Raw genomic sequence first — 15,030 nt, 5'->3', positions numbered from 1 at the left:
GATTTATGCGCTTAATTGCTATAATGGTCCCTTTAATTTTAAGCCGTTCTCAATTCGTTTGTTTTTCTATTTATTTCAAATCAGCCCTTAAAATTCTGTTTGAATTCGAAATAGGTCCACTTTTATTAAATTAATTGATTTATTGTTATTATTTTTAATAGTCATTATTATTATTATTAGTCTTTTATTTTTATATTTTTATTTTTTCTTAACCTTATTATATAGATCCTTTTATTTTATTATAAGATATTATTTCATGTTTTTAGGTATTATTATTTTATTTTATTATACATTTCTATATTGTCTTAGTACAATTTATACTTTTTTATTTCATATATGTATATATATACATTTAACTTCAAATTTTTTTATATATATGTGTATATCATATTAAATTATTTATAGTATACATATGTATATGTAATGATGTGCTATTAATTTCAAATTGAAATTTTCCTTTTTTTGCATAAATATTTTATCCATTTTAAAATTGCTATTCTACTTTACTTATTTTGACTTTTATATATTATTACTATACTGTACATATTAATTCTAAGATTTTTTTCTTACAATTCTTTTGTAAAGATTCATTTAAACATTTTCTTTGTTTTTAGCATTATTATCAAATTGTTTTTCTTCATATTATTTTTATTTATTTATTTTATTTGTAATCAAAGTATCTTTAGGAATTTAATTATTAATTTATTAGATAACTAATTATTAATATTGATGTATTATATGCTTTATTGTTCCTCAATGTAAATTTAGTCGCCATTTATCATTTGTTTTGTATATTGCTATTCAATTATGTTGTTTGTAAGAATTGTATTTTATTAAAGCGCTACAATCATTGTATTTCATAGTTCCCAAAAAAGGCTTGGTGTGCATAAGTTTTCAATGGAATTGTGCCCTAACTTACTAGGTTTCAATTCTTCTCGATGAATTTGGATGATCAAGAATTCATTTTGGTAAAACCATACAATTTTAAAAAATAAAGCTTTCAAGATTTCAAAATGTTGGATCCTAACTTACTGGATGTGACATTCTGTAATAAAGGCAATGTTTGATGTTTGAGGACTTCGAGAAATCGAAACCTAACTTATTGGATTCTGATTTCTCGTTTGATTTAAATGACCGAACAACCTTCTCAAAATGCATGAATTTGAAAATTTGAAAATTAAAAGATATACTTAATTTTGACGATTGAATTGTTGCACTCTAACTCACTGAGTGTGGCCATTTATTTCTTCAAAATGGGTACATCTTGCTATTCACTTTGGTATATTCAAATTTAAGCTTTAAAAGGATCGTATGTTTAAAATCTTTTCAAAATTTTAACCCTAAGACATAAAACAATCAATTTGGTAGCGATTTTGGGCGTTACGAGGGTGCTAACCCTTCCTCGTACGTAACCGACTCCCGAACCTATTTTTTCAAAATTCGTAGACCTAAAATCGTTTTCAAGGTGATCCGATCACACCTCATTAAAAGATCGGTGGAGACTCCCATTTTCATCTCAAAGTTGATCCCTTTTTTTCTAATTTTAAAAGTGGTTTCGACATCTAGGTTTATCTTGATTCTCTATGTAAATGTCAAGTGCCGAGATTGATGCACAATTTAATGCATAAATCGATTTTGATTCCGTATATAAATGTTATTTTTCGAGATTTATTTTGGATGTATATGTAAATGTCACGTGTTGATATTTATGTGCAGATCATTGTATGAATCGATTTTAATTATGCACACAAATGTTAATTGTAAAGATTTAAGCACATATCCACACATGAATCATGATATAATAGATGATGAAATATTCTAATAATAAAATTTGTGATATTGTAATGATAGAGACGGGAGAAACCCAAATAATGTCGAGGACCTAAACCAAATAAAGATGATGGAGGATCATCTCATTGCATCTCTTAATGGACTCAGAAGCAAGAAGGTACATTATTTCTTTTTCATATGTTTTATATGTTAATGATGTGTAAATTTTTTGTTCTAAAAATAAATTTTCAATGCATGAAATTGTTAAGCATGAAACTGAACAAATTTTTTTTTCACAGAATCAATTAGCAATGGAGCAGCAAATCAGAGAAAGAGAATCAGAGGTTAGGCTTTCAATAAGCATGAAATTATTTATGCATTTTCAACTATAAGTAAAATACCTAATACATGGGGTTTGTTGTTGTTGTTGTTGTTGTTGTTGTTGTTGTTGTTGTTGTTGTTGTTGTTTTTTGTTGTTGTGCAGGGGAACGAGAACCTAGAAACTTAAACTATGACTTCCTCCCAAAGCTTGTGATTTTTGTTAATGCAATGTTTTAAAATTAGTATAAATGAATTCATAAGAGTACAATATTATTTATCAAATAGGTACCATCTAAACCTGTTCTTGAATAATATCTCCTTGAAGGAACTTTTAAATTTCTTGGCTCATCTTTTATTCAATAAGCTAACATATTTCGATTAATAGATGACGAAGGCTGGTAAAAAAAATTGACTCTCTTTAGTGAATCTTCAATTCAAAAGTTGTTTAAATTTGATATTGGAATGATGCGGTAAAAATGAAATGTTTGAAAATATGTTTGGAGAGTTGCTTTATTGAAATTAATCCAAAGGTCATCCAGTCCGAATTTTGGGTTAATATTATTTGATTTAGGATCACCAAGATCTGATCTTGAAAATGGGTTCGGAGTGGTACTTACTTGAAGATTTGATTTTGATTTGGATTTAAGGATCTTTGACAATTGATCTTGAATCAATAATACACACTTTAAGCGTCATCAAGACTGTTGGAATCTAGTGCATTTAGTTTATATTACCCTCAAATTGGTTTAGTAAAAAAAATGTACTCGTAATTTTTCGAATACATTGGGTTTATAAAATCTATAATCTATTTTATATATTGTCCTCAACGGATTTTGCACGCAAAGTAAAATGAAAGTAAATATTGACTCACTGGTTATCTATCGTTTAAAGTAATATTAAGCAGCATTACGCGATTGGATTGTAATGCGTAAAGACAACTTATATTAGTGGATAATCTTAACACATTCTTAGTCTAATCGAGATTGAAAAAATCGATTGAAAGACTAATGTCACCAGTCAAATTACAATGCTACATACCTTTTCTTGAGTATCAAAGAAGATTACTACCAGAAGATAAAAACATATATGTGGCTTACTGAGCTGACAAGACTCCCTGATGGGAACCTGAGCGAAAGGGACGCAAGAAGATACGGCTCGATGGTTGCCCGACATCTACGAGACATATTGATAATATAAAATTTTTTGATATTATTGTGTTAAATTTTTTTCGACTGTTATATTCCTCATGTGGGATACTTTAACATGATTTTGCATACAAGTTTGTTTCTTGAAATGGTGACATAACGTGTCACGCAATTTACTGTTACAAAGTTGACGTCTTAGTTTCCAAAACGTAACAAATTGATAACATTAGTAATCATATCATAACTTATTGAAGTTCAGTGACTAAAAAGTAATTCAAATCATATAAAAGTCAGTAAATCTGTAATTGAACCAATTTTTTAGAAAATGATATTACAAAAGTGAATTGTGACTTTTTGTTGGGATGGAAGAGTTTAGCATAAAATATTTTGTAAAATTTTAAGTGTGCCGGAAAAATTATTTGGAAATAAATTTTGAAGTTGAATGTTGTATCATAATCAAGCAGATCGAGTTCAAATATATAAAATAATTAGGTTAATATGTTATTTCATAGGATGCTATATTTGGTACAAGTTTTTTTATTCTAATTTGATATTTGAGTTTCAGTTTAATGTTTAATTTAATACTTGAATTTTTTTCTATTAAGTAGTTATATATTTATCAAATATTTATTCAATCGTATAATCGGGTCTAATATCAAATCAAATATTAAGCTATATAAACCTAAAATAAATTTGAGATGGAAATGGGAGTTGGAGGGAGAAAAAAAAATCAGCCAATGTGGTCCCATCATCGCACGCACATTATTTTTAATTTTCTTATTCTCCAAATGGAAAGTGAAAAACATCAAAGTACAAAAAGAGAAGAACCCGAATATTTTTGGCAAAATTTTGGTTATTAAATTCAACAAAAAAGCATTAACAAATCTGGAAAATAACATGGCATTTAATTGGTTTAAATAAGTTTAGATTCTCCTAATAATTACATAATAAATGATTACAACTCATATTTACATATATAAATACCATTGGTTTTTCCTTTGAAAACCAGAAAAAAGAATTTAAAAAAGCACATAGAAAAGAGAGATGGGAAGAAAAAAACTAAAAATCCAAAGATTGGAAGACCTGAAAGCAAGACAAGCAAAATATTCAAAGCGTAAAACAGGAATTCTGAAGAAAGCTAAAGAACTTAATATATTGTGTGAAGTTAATGTTGCCCTTCTATTTTCTTCGCCATCTGGTAGACCAACTCTTTATGTTGGTAAAAATTCCAAGTAAATTACTTCATTCTAATTTTTATCTGTTATCATGTACTGATATTATTATTTTCTTTTACAATTAAAATTTCAGTTTCATTTTCTTTATTTTATCTTTATTTTTAATTTTCTTTTCTAATTTTTTTTTAAATGGTCAAACCAGTGGGTTAAGTAGTATTCTTAAGAGACTGTCGAATTTGTCATTTGAGGAGCGCGAGGAAAGGTAAATAATGTTTATAAAATATTATATTTTCTCTTTCTTTAAAAAAATCAATAGCTAATTTTTTTTTTCACCAGGAGGGCCTATACAATAGAGGTATGTTCCAACACCAATTTAGCGATTTTTTAAAATTAAAAATAAAAAATCTATTTTTTGAAAATTAAAATTAATTTTTAAAAATGAAGATGTTGAAGAAAATTTATGAAAATTCGGAGTCAGAGTTTGATCCATTAAGCTTGTCCCATGACACAAATGCTGATACCCTTAAGGTAAACGGGTTTCCTAAACTTGAAAAATAATGATTCTTTTTTTTTCTTTTTTATTGGTTTTCAGATCCGAATTTTTTATTTTATTTTATTTTATTTTGCTCTAGTTATACAAAGATGAGCTGCAAGAGCTAAAGGATAAACTTGTGGAAAAGAGCAAGATACTAAGGTTTGAAATATTCTAGTATTTAAAGATTTTGATTTTTGTATGTGAATGTCACGTCTTGAGATTTATTTTGGCTCTCCACGAAAATGTTATATGTCGAGACCTATGCATGGATCAACATATTAATTAATATTTGTTGTGTATGCAAATGTCACGTGTCAAGATTTACGCTTAGATTGGTGCATAAAATGATTTTGATTGTGTGCGAAAATATCACGTGTTGAAAATTATTGTGATTTTGTATATAAATATCACGTGTCTAGGTTTATCTTGATTCTCTATGTAAATGTCAAGTGTCGAGATTGATGCACAATTTAATGTATAAATCAATTTTGATTCCGTATATAAATTTCATTTGTCGGGATTTACTTTGATTGTATATGTAAATGTCACGTGTTGATATTTATGTGCAGATCATTGCATGAATCGATTTTAATTATGCACACAAATGGTAATTGTCAAGATTTAAGCACATATCAACACATGAATCGCGATATAATAGATGATGAAATATTCTAATAATAAAATTTGTGATATTGTAATGATAGAGACTGGAGAAACCCAAATAATGTTGAGGACCTAAACCAAATAAAGATGATGGAGGATCATCTCATTGCATCTCTTAATGGACTTAGAAGCAGGAAGGTACATTATTTCTTTTTCATATGTATTACATGTTAATGAAGTGTAAAGTTTTTGTTTTGAAAATAAAGTTTCAATGCATGAAATTGTTAAAAATGAAACTGAACAAAATTTTTTTTTCACAGAATCAATTAGCAATGGAGCAGCAAATCAGAGAAAGAGAATCAGAGGTTCGGCTTTCAATAAGCACGAAATTATTTATGCATTTTCAACTATAAGTAAAATACCTAATACATGGGGTTTTTTTTGTTGTTGTTGTTGTCTAGGGGAATGAGAACCTAGAAACTTAAACTATGACTTCTTTCCAAAACTTGTGATTTTTGTTAATGCAATGTTTTAAAATTAGTATAAATGAACTCATAAGAGTACAATATTATTTATCAAATAGGTACCATCTGAACCTATTCTTGAATATTATCTCCTTGAAGGGGCTTTTAAATTTCCTGGCTCATCTTTAATTCAATAAGCTAACATATTTCGATTAATAGATGACGAAGGCTGGTAAAAAAAATTGACTCTCTCTATTGAATCTTCAATTCGAAAGTTGTTTAAATTTGATATTGGAACGATGTGGTAAACATCAAATGTTTGAAAATATGTTCAGAGAGTTGCTTTATTGAAATTAATCCAAAGGTATTCCAAACTGAATTTTGGGTTAATATTATTTGATTTAGGATCGCCAAGATCTGATCTTGAATATGGGTTCGAAGTGGTATTTACTTGAAAATTTGATTTGGATTTGGATTTAAGGATCTTTGACACTTGATCTTGAATCAATGATACACACTTTAAGCATCATCAAGACTGTTGGAATCTAGTGCCTTTAGTGTATATTACCCTCAAATTGGTTTAGTAAAACCAATGTACTCATAATTTTTCGAATACATTAGGTTTACAAAATCTACAATCTATTTTATTTATTGTCCTTAACAATTTTTGCACCCAAAGTAAAATGAAAGCAAATATTGACTCACTAGTTATCTATCGTTTAAAGTAATATTAAGCAACATTATGCGATTGGATTGTAATGCATAAAGACAACTTATATTAGTGGATAATCTTAACACATTCTTAGTCTAATCGAGATTGAAAAAATCGATTGATAGACTAATATGTCACCGGTCAAATTACAATGCTACATACCTTTTCTTGAGTATCAAAGAAGATTACTTCCAGAAGATAAAAACATATATGTGGCTTACTGAGCTGACAAGACTCCCTGATGGGAACCTGAGCGAAAGGGATGCAAGAAGATACGGCTCGATGGCTGCCCGACATCTACGAGACATAAAGATAAGATAAAATTTTTTGATATTATTGTGTTAAATTTTTCTCGACAGTTATATTCCTCATGCGGGATACTTTAACATGATTTTGCATACAATTTTGTTTCTTGACATGGTGACATAACGTGTCACGCAATTTACTGTTACAAAGTTGACGTCTTAGTTTCCAAAACGTAACAAATTGATAACATTAGTAATCATATCATAACTTATTGAAGTTCAGTGACTAAAAAGTAATTCAAATCATATAAAGGTCACTAAATCTGTAATTTATCCAATTTTTTAGAAAATGATATAACAAAAGTGAATTGTGACATTTTTTGTTGGAATGGAAGAGTTTAGCATAAAATATTTTGTAAAATTTTAAGTGTGCGGAAAAATTATTTTGAAATAAATTTTGAAGTTGAATGTTGTCTCATATTCAAGCACATCGAGTTCAAATATATAAAATAATTAGGTTAATATGTTATTTCATAGGATGTTATATTTGGTACAAGTTTTTTATTCTAGTTTGATATTTGAGTTTGATTTTAATGTTTAATTTAATATTTGAATTTTTTTTCCATTAAGTAGCTATATATTTCTCAAATAGTTATTCAATCGTATAATTTGGTCTAATATCAAATTAAATATTAAGGTATAGAAACCTAAAATAAATATTGGATGGAAATGGTAGTTGGAGGGAGAAAAAAAATCAGCCAATGTGGTACCATCTTCGCACACACGTTATTTTCAATTTTCTTATTCTCTAAATGGAAAGTGAAAAACATCAAAGTACAAAAAGAGAAGAACCCGGATATTTATGGAAAAATTTGGGTTATTGAATTCAACAAAAAAACATTAACAAATCTGGAAAATAATGTGGCATTTAATTGGTTTAAATAAGCTTAGATTCTCCTAATAATTACATATTAAATGATTACAACTCATATTTACATATATAAATACCATTGGTTTTTCCTTTGAAAACTAGAAAAAAGAATTTAAAAAAGCACATAGAAAAGAGAGATGGGAAGAAAAAAACTAAAAATCCAAAGATTGGAAGACCTGAAAGCAAGACAAGCAAAATATTCAAAGCGTAAAACAGGAATTCTGAAGAAAGCTAAAGAACTTAATATATTGTGTGAAGTTGATGTTGCCCTTCTATTTTCTTCACCATCTGGTAGACCAACTCTTTTTGTTGGTAAAAATTCCAAGTAAATTACTTCATTCCAATTTTTATCTGTTATCTGTTGTTAATATTATTATTTTCTTTTACAATTAAAATTTTAGTTCCATCTTCTTTATTTTATCTTTATTTTTAATTTCCTTTTCTAATTTTTTTTTAAAATGGTCAAACCAGTGGGTTAAGTAGTATTCTTAAGAGACTGTCGAATTTGTCATTCGAGGAGCGCGAGGAAAGGTAAATAATGTTTATAAAATTTTTTCTTTTTTCTTTTTTTAAAAAAAATCAATAGCTAATTTTTTTTTCACCAGGAGGGCCTATACCATAGAGGTATGTTCCAACACCAATTTAGCGATTTTTTAAAATTAAAAATAAAAAATTTATTTTTTAACAATTAAAATTTATTTTTAAAAATAAAGATGTTGAAGAAAATTTATGAAAATTCGGAGTCAGAGTTTGATCCATTAAGCTTGTCCCATGACACAAATGCTGATATCCACAAGGTAAATGGGTTTCCTAAACTTGAAAAATAATGATTCTTTTTTTTTTTCCTTTTTTATTGGTTTTTAGATCCAAATTTTTTATTTTATTTTGTTCTATTTTGCTCTAGTTATACGAAGATGAGTTGCAAGAGCTAAAGCATAAACTTGTGCAAAAGAGCAAGATACTAAGGTTTGAAATATTCTAGTATTTAAAGATTTTGATTTTTGTATGTGAGTGTCATGTCTTGAGATTTATTTTGGCTCTCCACGTAGATGTTATATGTTTAGAACTATGCATGGATCAACATATTAATTAATATTGATTGTGTATGCAAATGTCAAGTGTCAAGATTTACGCTTAGATTGGTGCATAAAATGATTTTGATTGTGTGCGAAAATATCACGTGTTGAAAATTATTGTGATTTTGTATATAAATATCACATGTCTAGGTTTATCCTGATTCTCTATGTAAATGTCAAGTGTCGAGATTGATGCACAATTTAATGCATAAATCATTTTTGATTCTGTATATAAATGTCATTTGTCGGGATTTATTTTGATTGTATATGTAAATGTCACGTGTTGATATTTATGTGCAGATCATTGTATGAATCGATTTTAATTATGCACACAAATCTTAATTGTCAAGATTTAAGGACATATCAACACATGAATCACGATTTAATAGATGATGAAATATTCTAATAATAAAATTTGTGATATTGTAATGATAGAGACTGGAGAAACCCAAATAATGTTGAGGACATAAACCAAATAAAGATGATGGAGGATCATCTCATTGAATCTCTTAATGGACTCAGAAGTAGGAAGGTACATTATTTCTTTTTCATACATATTATATGTTAATGAAGTGTAAAGTTTTTGTTCTGAAAATAAATTTTCAATGCATGAAATTGTGAAGCATGAAACTGAACAAATTTATTTTTTTGTTTTTCACAGAATCAATTAACAATCGAGCAGCAAATCAGAGAAAGAGAATCAGAGGTTGGGCTTTCAATAAGCATGAAATTATTTATGCATTTTCAACTATAAGTAAAATACCTAATACATGGGGTTTTTTGTTGTTGTTGTTGTTTTTTGTTGTTGTGCAGGGGAATGAGAACCTAGGAACTTAAACTATGACGTCTGTCCAAAACTTGTGATTTTTGTTAATGCAATGTTTTAAAATTAGTATAAGTGAACTCATAAGAGTATAGCATTATATATCATATAGGTACCATCTAAACCTGTTCTTGAATAATATCTCCTTGAAGGGGCTTTTAAATTTCCTGGCTCATCTTTAATTCAATAAGCTAACATATTTCGATTAATAGATGACGAAGGCTGGTAAAAAAAATTGAAACTCTCTAGTAAAGCTTCAATTCGAAAGTTGTTTAAATTTGATATTGGAATGATGCGGTAAACATCAAATGTTTGAAAATATGTTCAGAGAGTTGCTTTATTGAAATTAATCCAAAGGTATTCCAGACTGAATTTTGGGTTAATATTATTTGCTTTAGGATCGCCAAGATCTGATCTTGAAAATGTGTTCGGAGTGGTACTTACTTGAAAATTTGATTTGGATTTGGATTTAAGGATCTTTGATACTTGATATTGAATCAATGATACACACTTTAAGCACCGTCAAGACTGTTGGAATCTAGTGCCTTTAGTGTATATTAGCCTCAAATTGGTTTAGTAAAACCAATGTACTCATAATTTTTTGAATACATTGGGTTTATAAAATCTACAATCTATTTTATATATTGTCCTCAACAGATTTTGCATGCAAAGTAAAATGAAAGAAAATATTGAATCACCGGTTATCTATCGTTTAAAGTAACATTAAGCAGCATTATACGATTGGATTGTAATGCATAAAAACAACTTATATTAGTGGATAATCTTAACACATGCTTAGTCTAATCGAGATTGAAAAAATCTATTGAAAGACTAATATGTCACCTGTCAAATTACAATGCGTAGATACCTTTTCTTGAGTATCGAAGAAGATTACTTCTAGAAGATAAATACATATATGTGGCTTACTGAGCTGACAAGACTCCCTGATGGGAACCTTAGTGAAAGGGATGCAAGAAGATACGGCTCGATGGCTGCCCGACATCTACGAGACATAAAGATAACATAAAAGTTTTTGATATTATTGTGTTAAATTTTTCTCGACTGTTATATTCTTCATGCCGGATACTTTAACATGATTTTGCATACAAGTTTGTTTCTTGAAATGGTGACATAACGTGTCACGCAATTTACTGTTACAAAGTTGACGTCTTAGGTTCCAAAACGTAACAAATTGATAACATTAGTAATCATATCATAACTTATTGAAGTTCAGGGACTAAAAAATAATTCAAATCATATAAAGGTCATTAATCTGTAATTTATCCAATATTTTTAGAAAATGATATAACAAAAGTGAATTGTGACAATTTTATTGGGATGGAAGAGTTTAGCATAAAATATTTTGTAAAATTTTAAGTGTGCGGAAAAATTATTTTGAAATAAATTTTGAAGTTGAATGTTGTATCATATTTGAAGCAGATCGAGTTCAAATATGTAAAATAATTAGGTTAATATGTTATTTCATAGGATGTTATATTTGGTACAAGTTTTTTTTATTCTAATTTGATATTTGAGTTTGATTTTAATGTTTAATTTAATACTTGAATTTTTTTTCTATTAAGTAGCTATATATTTATCAAATATTTATTCAATCGTATAATTTGGTCTAATATCAAATTAAATATTAAGGTATAGAAACCTAAAATAGATATGGGATGGAAATGGGAGTTGGAGGGAGAAAAAAAAAATCAGCCAATGTGGTCCCATCATCGCACATACGTTATTTTCAATTTTCTTATTCTCTAAATGGGAAGTGAAAAACATCAAAGTACAAAAAGAGAAGAACCTGAATATTTTTGGTAAAATTTGGGTTACTGAATTCAACAAAAAAGCATTAACAAATCTGGAAAATAATGTGGCATTTAATTGGTTTAAATAAGCTTAGATTCTCCTAGCGATTACATAATAAATGATTACAACTCATATTTACATATATAAATACCATTGGTTTTTCCTTTGAAAACCAGAAAAAAGAATTTAAAAAAGCACATAGAAAACAGAGATGGGAAGAAAAAAACTAAAAATCCAAAGATTGGAAGACCTGAAAGCAAGACAAGCAAAATATTCAAAGCGTAAAACAGGAATTCTGAAGAAAGCTAAAGAACTTAATATACTGTGGGAAGTTGATGTTGCCCTTCTATTTTCTTCACCATCTGGTAGACCAACTCTTTTTGTTGGTAAAAATTCCAAGTAAATTTCTTCATTCCAATTTTTATCCGTTATCTGTTGTTAATATTATTATTTTCTTTTACAATTAAAATTTTAGTTCCATCTTCTTTATTTTATCTTTATTTTTAATTTCCTTTTCTAATTTTTTTTAAAATGGTCAAAGCAGTGGGTTAAGTAGTATTCTTAAGAGACTGTCGAATTTGTCATTCGAGGAGCGCGAGGAAAGGTAAATAATGTTTATAAAATATTGTATTTTCTCTTTCTTTAAAAAAATCAATAGCTAATTTTTTTTTCACCAGGAGGGCCTATACCATAGAGGTATGTTCCAACACTGATTTAGCGATTTTTTAAAATTAAAAATAAAAAAATTTATTTTTTAACAATTAAAATTTATTTTTAAAAATAAAGATGTTGAAGAAAATTTATGAAAATTCGGAGTCAGAGTTTGATCCATTAAGCTTGTCCCATGACACAAACGCTGATACCTACAAGGTAAATGGGTTTCCTAAACTTGAAAAATAATGATTCTTTTTTTTTTCTTTTTTATTGGTTTTTAGATCCAAATTTTTTATTTTATTTTGTTCTATTTTGCTCTAGTTATACGAAGATGAGTTGCAAGAGCTAAAGCATAAACTTGTGGAAAAGACCAAGATACTAAGGATTGAAATATTCTAGTATTTAAAGATTTTGATTTTTGTATGTGAATGTCATGTCTTGAGATTTATTTTGGCTCTCCACGTAGATGTTATATGTCTAGACCTATGCATGGATCAACATATTAATTAATATTGATTGTGTATGCAAATGTCACGTGCCAAGATTTACGCTTAGATTGGTGCATAAAATGATTTTGATTGTGTGCGAAAATATCACGTGTTGAAAATTATTGTGATTTTGTATATAACTATCACATGTCTAGGTTTATCCTGATTCTCTATGTAAATGTCAAGTGTCGAGATTGATGCACAATTTAATGCATAAATCATTTTTGATTCTGTATATAAATGTCATTTGTCGGGATTTATTTTGATTGTATATGTAAATGTCACGTGTTGATATTTATGTGCAGATCATTGTATGAATCGATTTTAATTATGCACAGAAATGTTAATTATCAAGATTTAAGCACATATCAACACATGAATCGTGATATACTTAAGATTTTTATCCGTTTTCGTATTGATATTATTATTTTCTTTCACAATTAAAATTTAAGTTCCATCTTCCTTATTTTATCTTTATTTTTAATTTCCTTTTCTAATTTTTTTTAAAAATGGTCAAACTAGTGGGTTAAGTAGTAATCTTAGGAAACTGTCGAATTTGTCATTCGAGGAGCGCGAGGAAAGGTAAATAATGTTTATGAAATCTTGTATTTTTTCTTTAAAAAAAATCAATAGCTAATTTTTTGTCACCAGGAGGGCCTATACATTAGAGGTATGTTCCAACACTGATGTAGTGATTTTTTAAAATTAAAAATTAAAAATTTATTTTTTAACAATTAAAATTAATTTTTAAAAATGAAGATGTTGAAGAAAATTTATGAAAATTCGGAGTCAGAGTTTGATCCATTAAGCTTGTCCCATGACACAAATGCTGATACCCTCAAGGTAAATGGGTTTCCTAAACTTGAAAAATAATGATTCTTTTTTTTTCTTTTTTATTGGTTTTCAAATCCGAATTTTTTATTTTATTTTATTCTATTATGCTCTAGTTATACAAAGATGAGTTGTAAGAGCTAAAGGATAAACTTGTGGAAAAGAGCAAGATACTAAGGTTTCAAAATATTCTAGTATTTAAAGATTTTGATTTGTGTATGTGAATGTCACGTCTTGAGATTTATTTTGGCTCTCCACGTAAATGTTATTTGTCGAGATCTATGCATGGATCAACATATTAATTAATTTTGATTGTGTATGCAAATGTCACGTGTCAAGATTTACGCTTAGATTGGTGCATAAAATGATTTTGATTGTGTGCGAAAATATCACGTGTTGAAAATTATTGTGATTTTGTATACAAATATCACATGTCTAGGTTTATTTTGATTCTCTATGTAAATGTCAAGTGTCGAGAATTGATGCACAATTTAATGCATAAATCGATTTTGATTCTGTATATAAAAGTCATTTGTCGGGATTTATTTTGATTGTATATTTAAATGTCACGTGTTAATATTTATGTGCAGATCATTGTATGAATCGATTTTAATTATGCACACAAATGTTAATTGTCAAGATTTAAGCACATATCAACACATGAATCGCGATATAATTGATGGTGAAATATTTTAATAATAAAATTTGCGATATTGTAATGATAGATACTCGAGAAACCCAAATAATGTTGAGGACCTAAACCATGTAAAGATGATGGAGGATAGTCTCATTGCATCTCTTAATGGACTTAGAAATAGGAAGGTACATTCTTTCTTTTTAATTTGTATTATATGTTAATGAAGTGTAAAATTTTTGTTTTGGAAATAAAGCTTCAGTGCATGAACTTGTTAAGCATGAAACTGAGCAAATTTTTTGCTTTTTGTTTTTTCCTAAAATTAATTAGCAATGGAGAAACAAATCAGAGAAAGAGAGTTAGAGGTTGATTTTTCTATAAGCATGAAATTATTTACACATTTTTCAACTATAAGTAAAATAACTTGTTAAGTATGACTCCTATTTTCAGTCAAATTTGAGAAATAATCTTTTAGTTAAACTCTGTTTATTTGTTTCAGTCAAACATTGATTAGTTTAGATTATTTTATTATTATTTGACATATGAATTTAGCCTATAAATAGGCTCTTTTACAACCCTAGAAAAACACCCATTAGATTAGAACTCATAACACATTCAGAGAATTTTGTGTTTACGTTTTGAGGGTTCTTTGTTTTCGGGTTTTCGAGGTTTAGTTTTATCTCCATCTTTTGTACTCTTCATTCTTTTTCCATTATAGTAAAATTATCTTTGCCCGTGGTTTTTTATCCTCTTTAGAGGGGTTTTTCCACGTTAAATTTGTGTGTTCATCTTCTCAATTTCTTCCGCTATT

At 28.0% G+C, this 15,030-nt stretch overlaps 2 protein-coding genes across 2 annotated transcripts; both read left to right on the top strand.

The window, feature by feature from the left end:
- The first annotated feature begins 4,280 nt into the window (after window positions 1–4,280).
- Window positions 4,281–6,060, top strand: LOC105778978 (agamous-like MADS-box protein AGL65). Its single transcript, XM_012602732.2, has 7 exons — window positions 4,281–4,468; window positions 4,614–4,673; window positions 4,748–4,766; window positions 4,856–4,939; window positions 5,044–5,105; window positions 5,651–5,747; window positions 5,870–6,060. The coding sequence occupies exons 1-7, from the start codon at window positions 4,281–4,283 to the stop codon at window positions 5,960–5,962; spliced, it is 603 nt and encodes a 200-aa protein (XP_012458186.1). The 3' UTR covers window positions 5,963–6,060.
- A 1,978-nt stretch (window positions 6,061–8,038) lies between these two features.
- Window positions 8,039–9,814, top strand: LOC105779244 (agamous-like MADS-box protein AGL65). Its single transcript, XM_012603015.2, has 8 exons — window positions 8,039–8,226; window positions 8,373–8,432; window positions 8,507–8,525; window positions 8,615–8,698; window positions 8,806–8,867; window positions 9,413–9,509; window positions 9,639–9,683; window positions 9,791–9,814. Exons 1-8 carry the CDS (start codon window positions 8,039–8,041, stop codon window positions 9,812–9,814), a joined length of 579 nt encoding a protein of 192 aa, XP_012458469.1.
- Window positions 9,815–15,030: the final 5,216 nt, after the last annotated feature.

The sequence above is a fragment of the Gossypium raimondii genome, chromosome 4, assembly GCF_025698545.1.
Source record: "Gossypium raimondii isolate GPD5lz chromosome 4, ASM2569854v1, whole genome shotgun sequence".
NCBI lineage: Eukaryota > Viridiplantae > Streptophyta > Magnoliopsida > Malvales > Malvaceae > Gossypium > Gossypium raimondii.
Note: the sequence above shows the minus strand (reverse complement) of the source record. Positions and strands in the feature narration are given on the sequence as shown.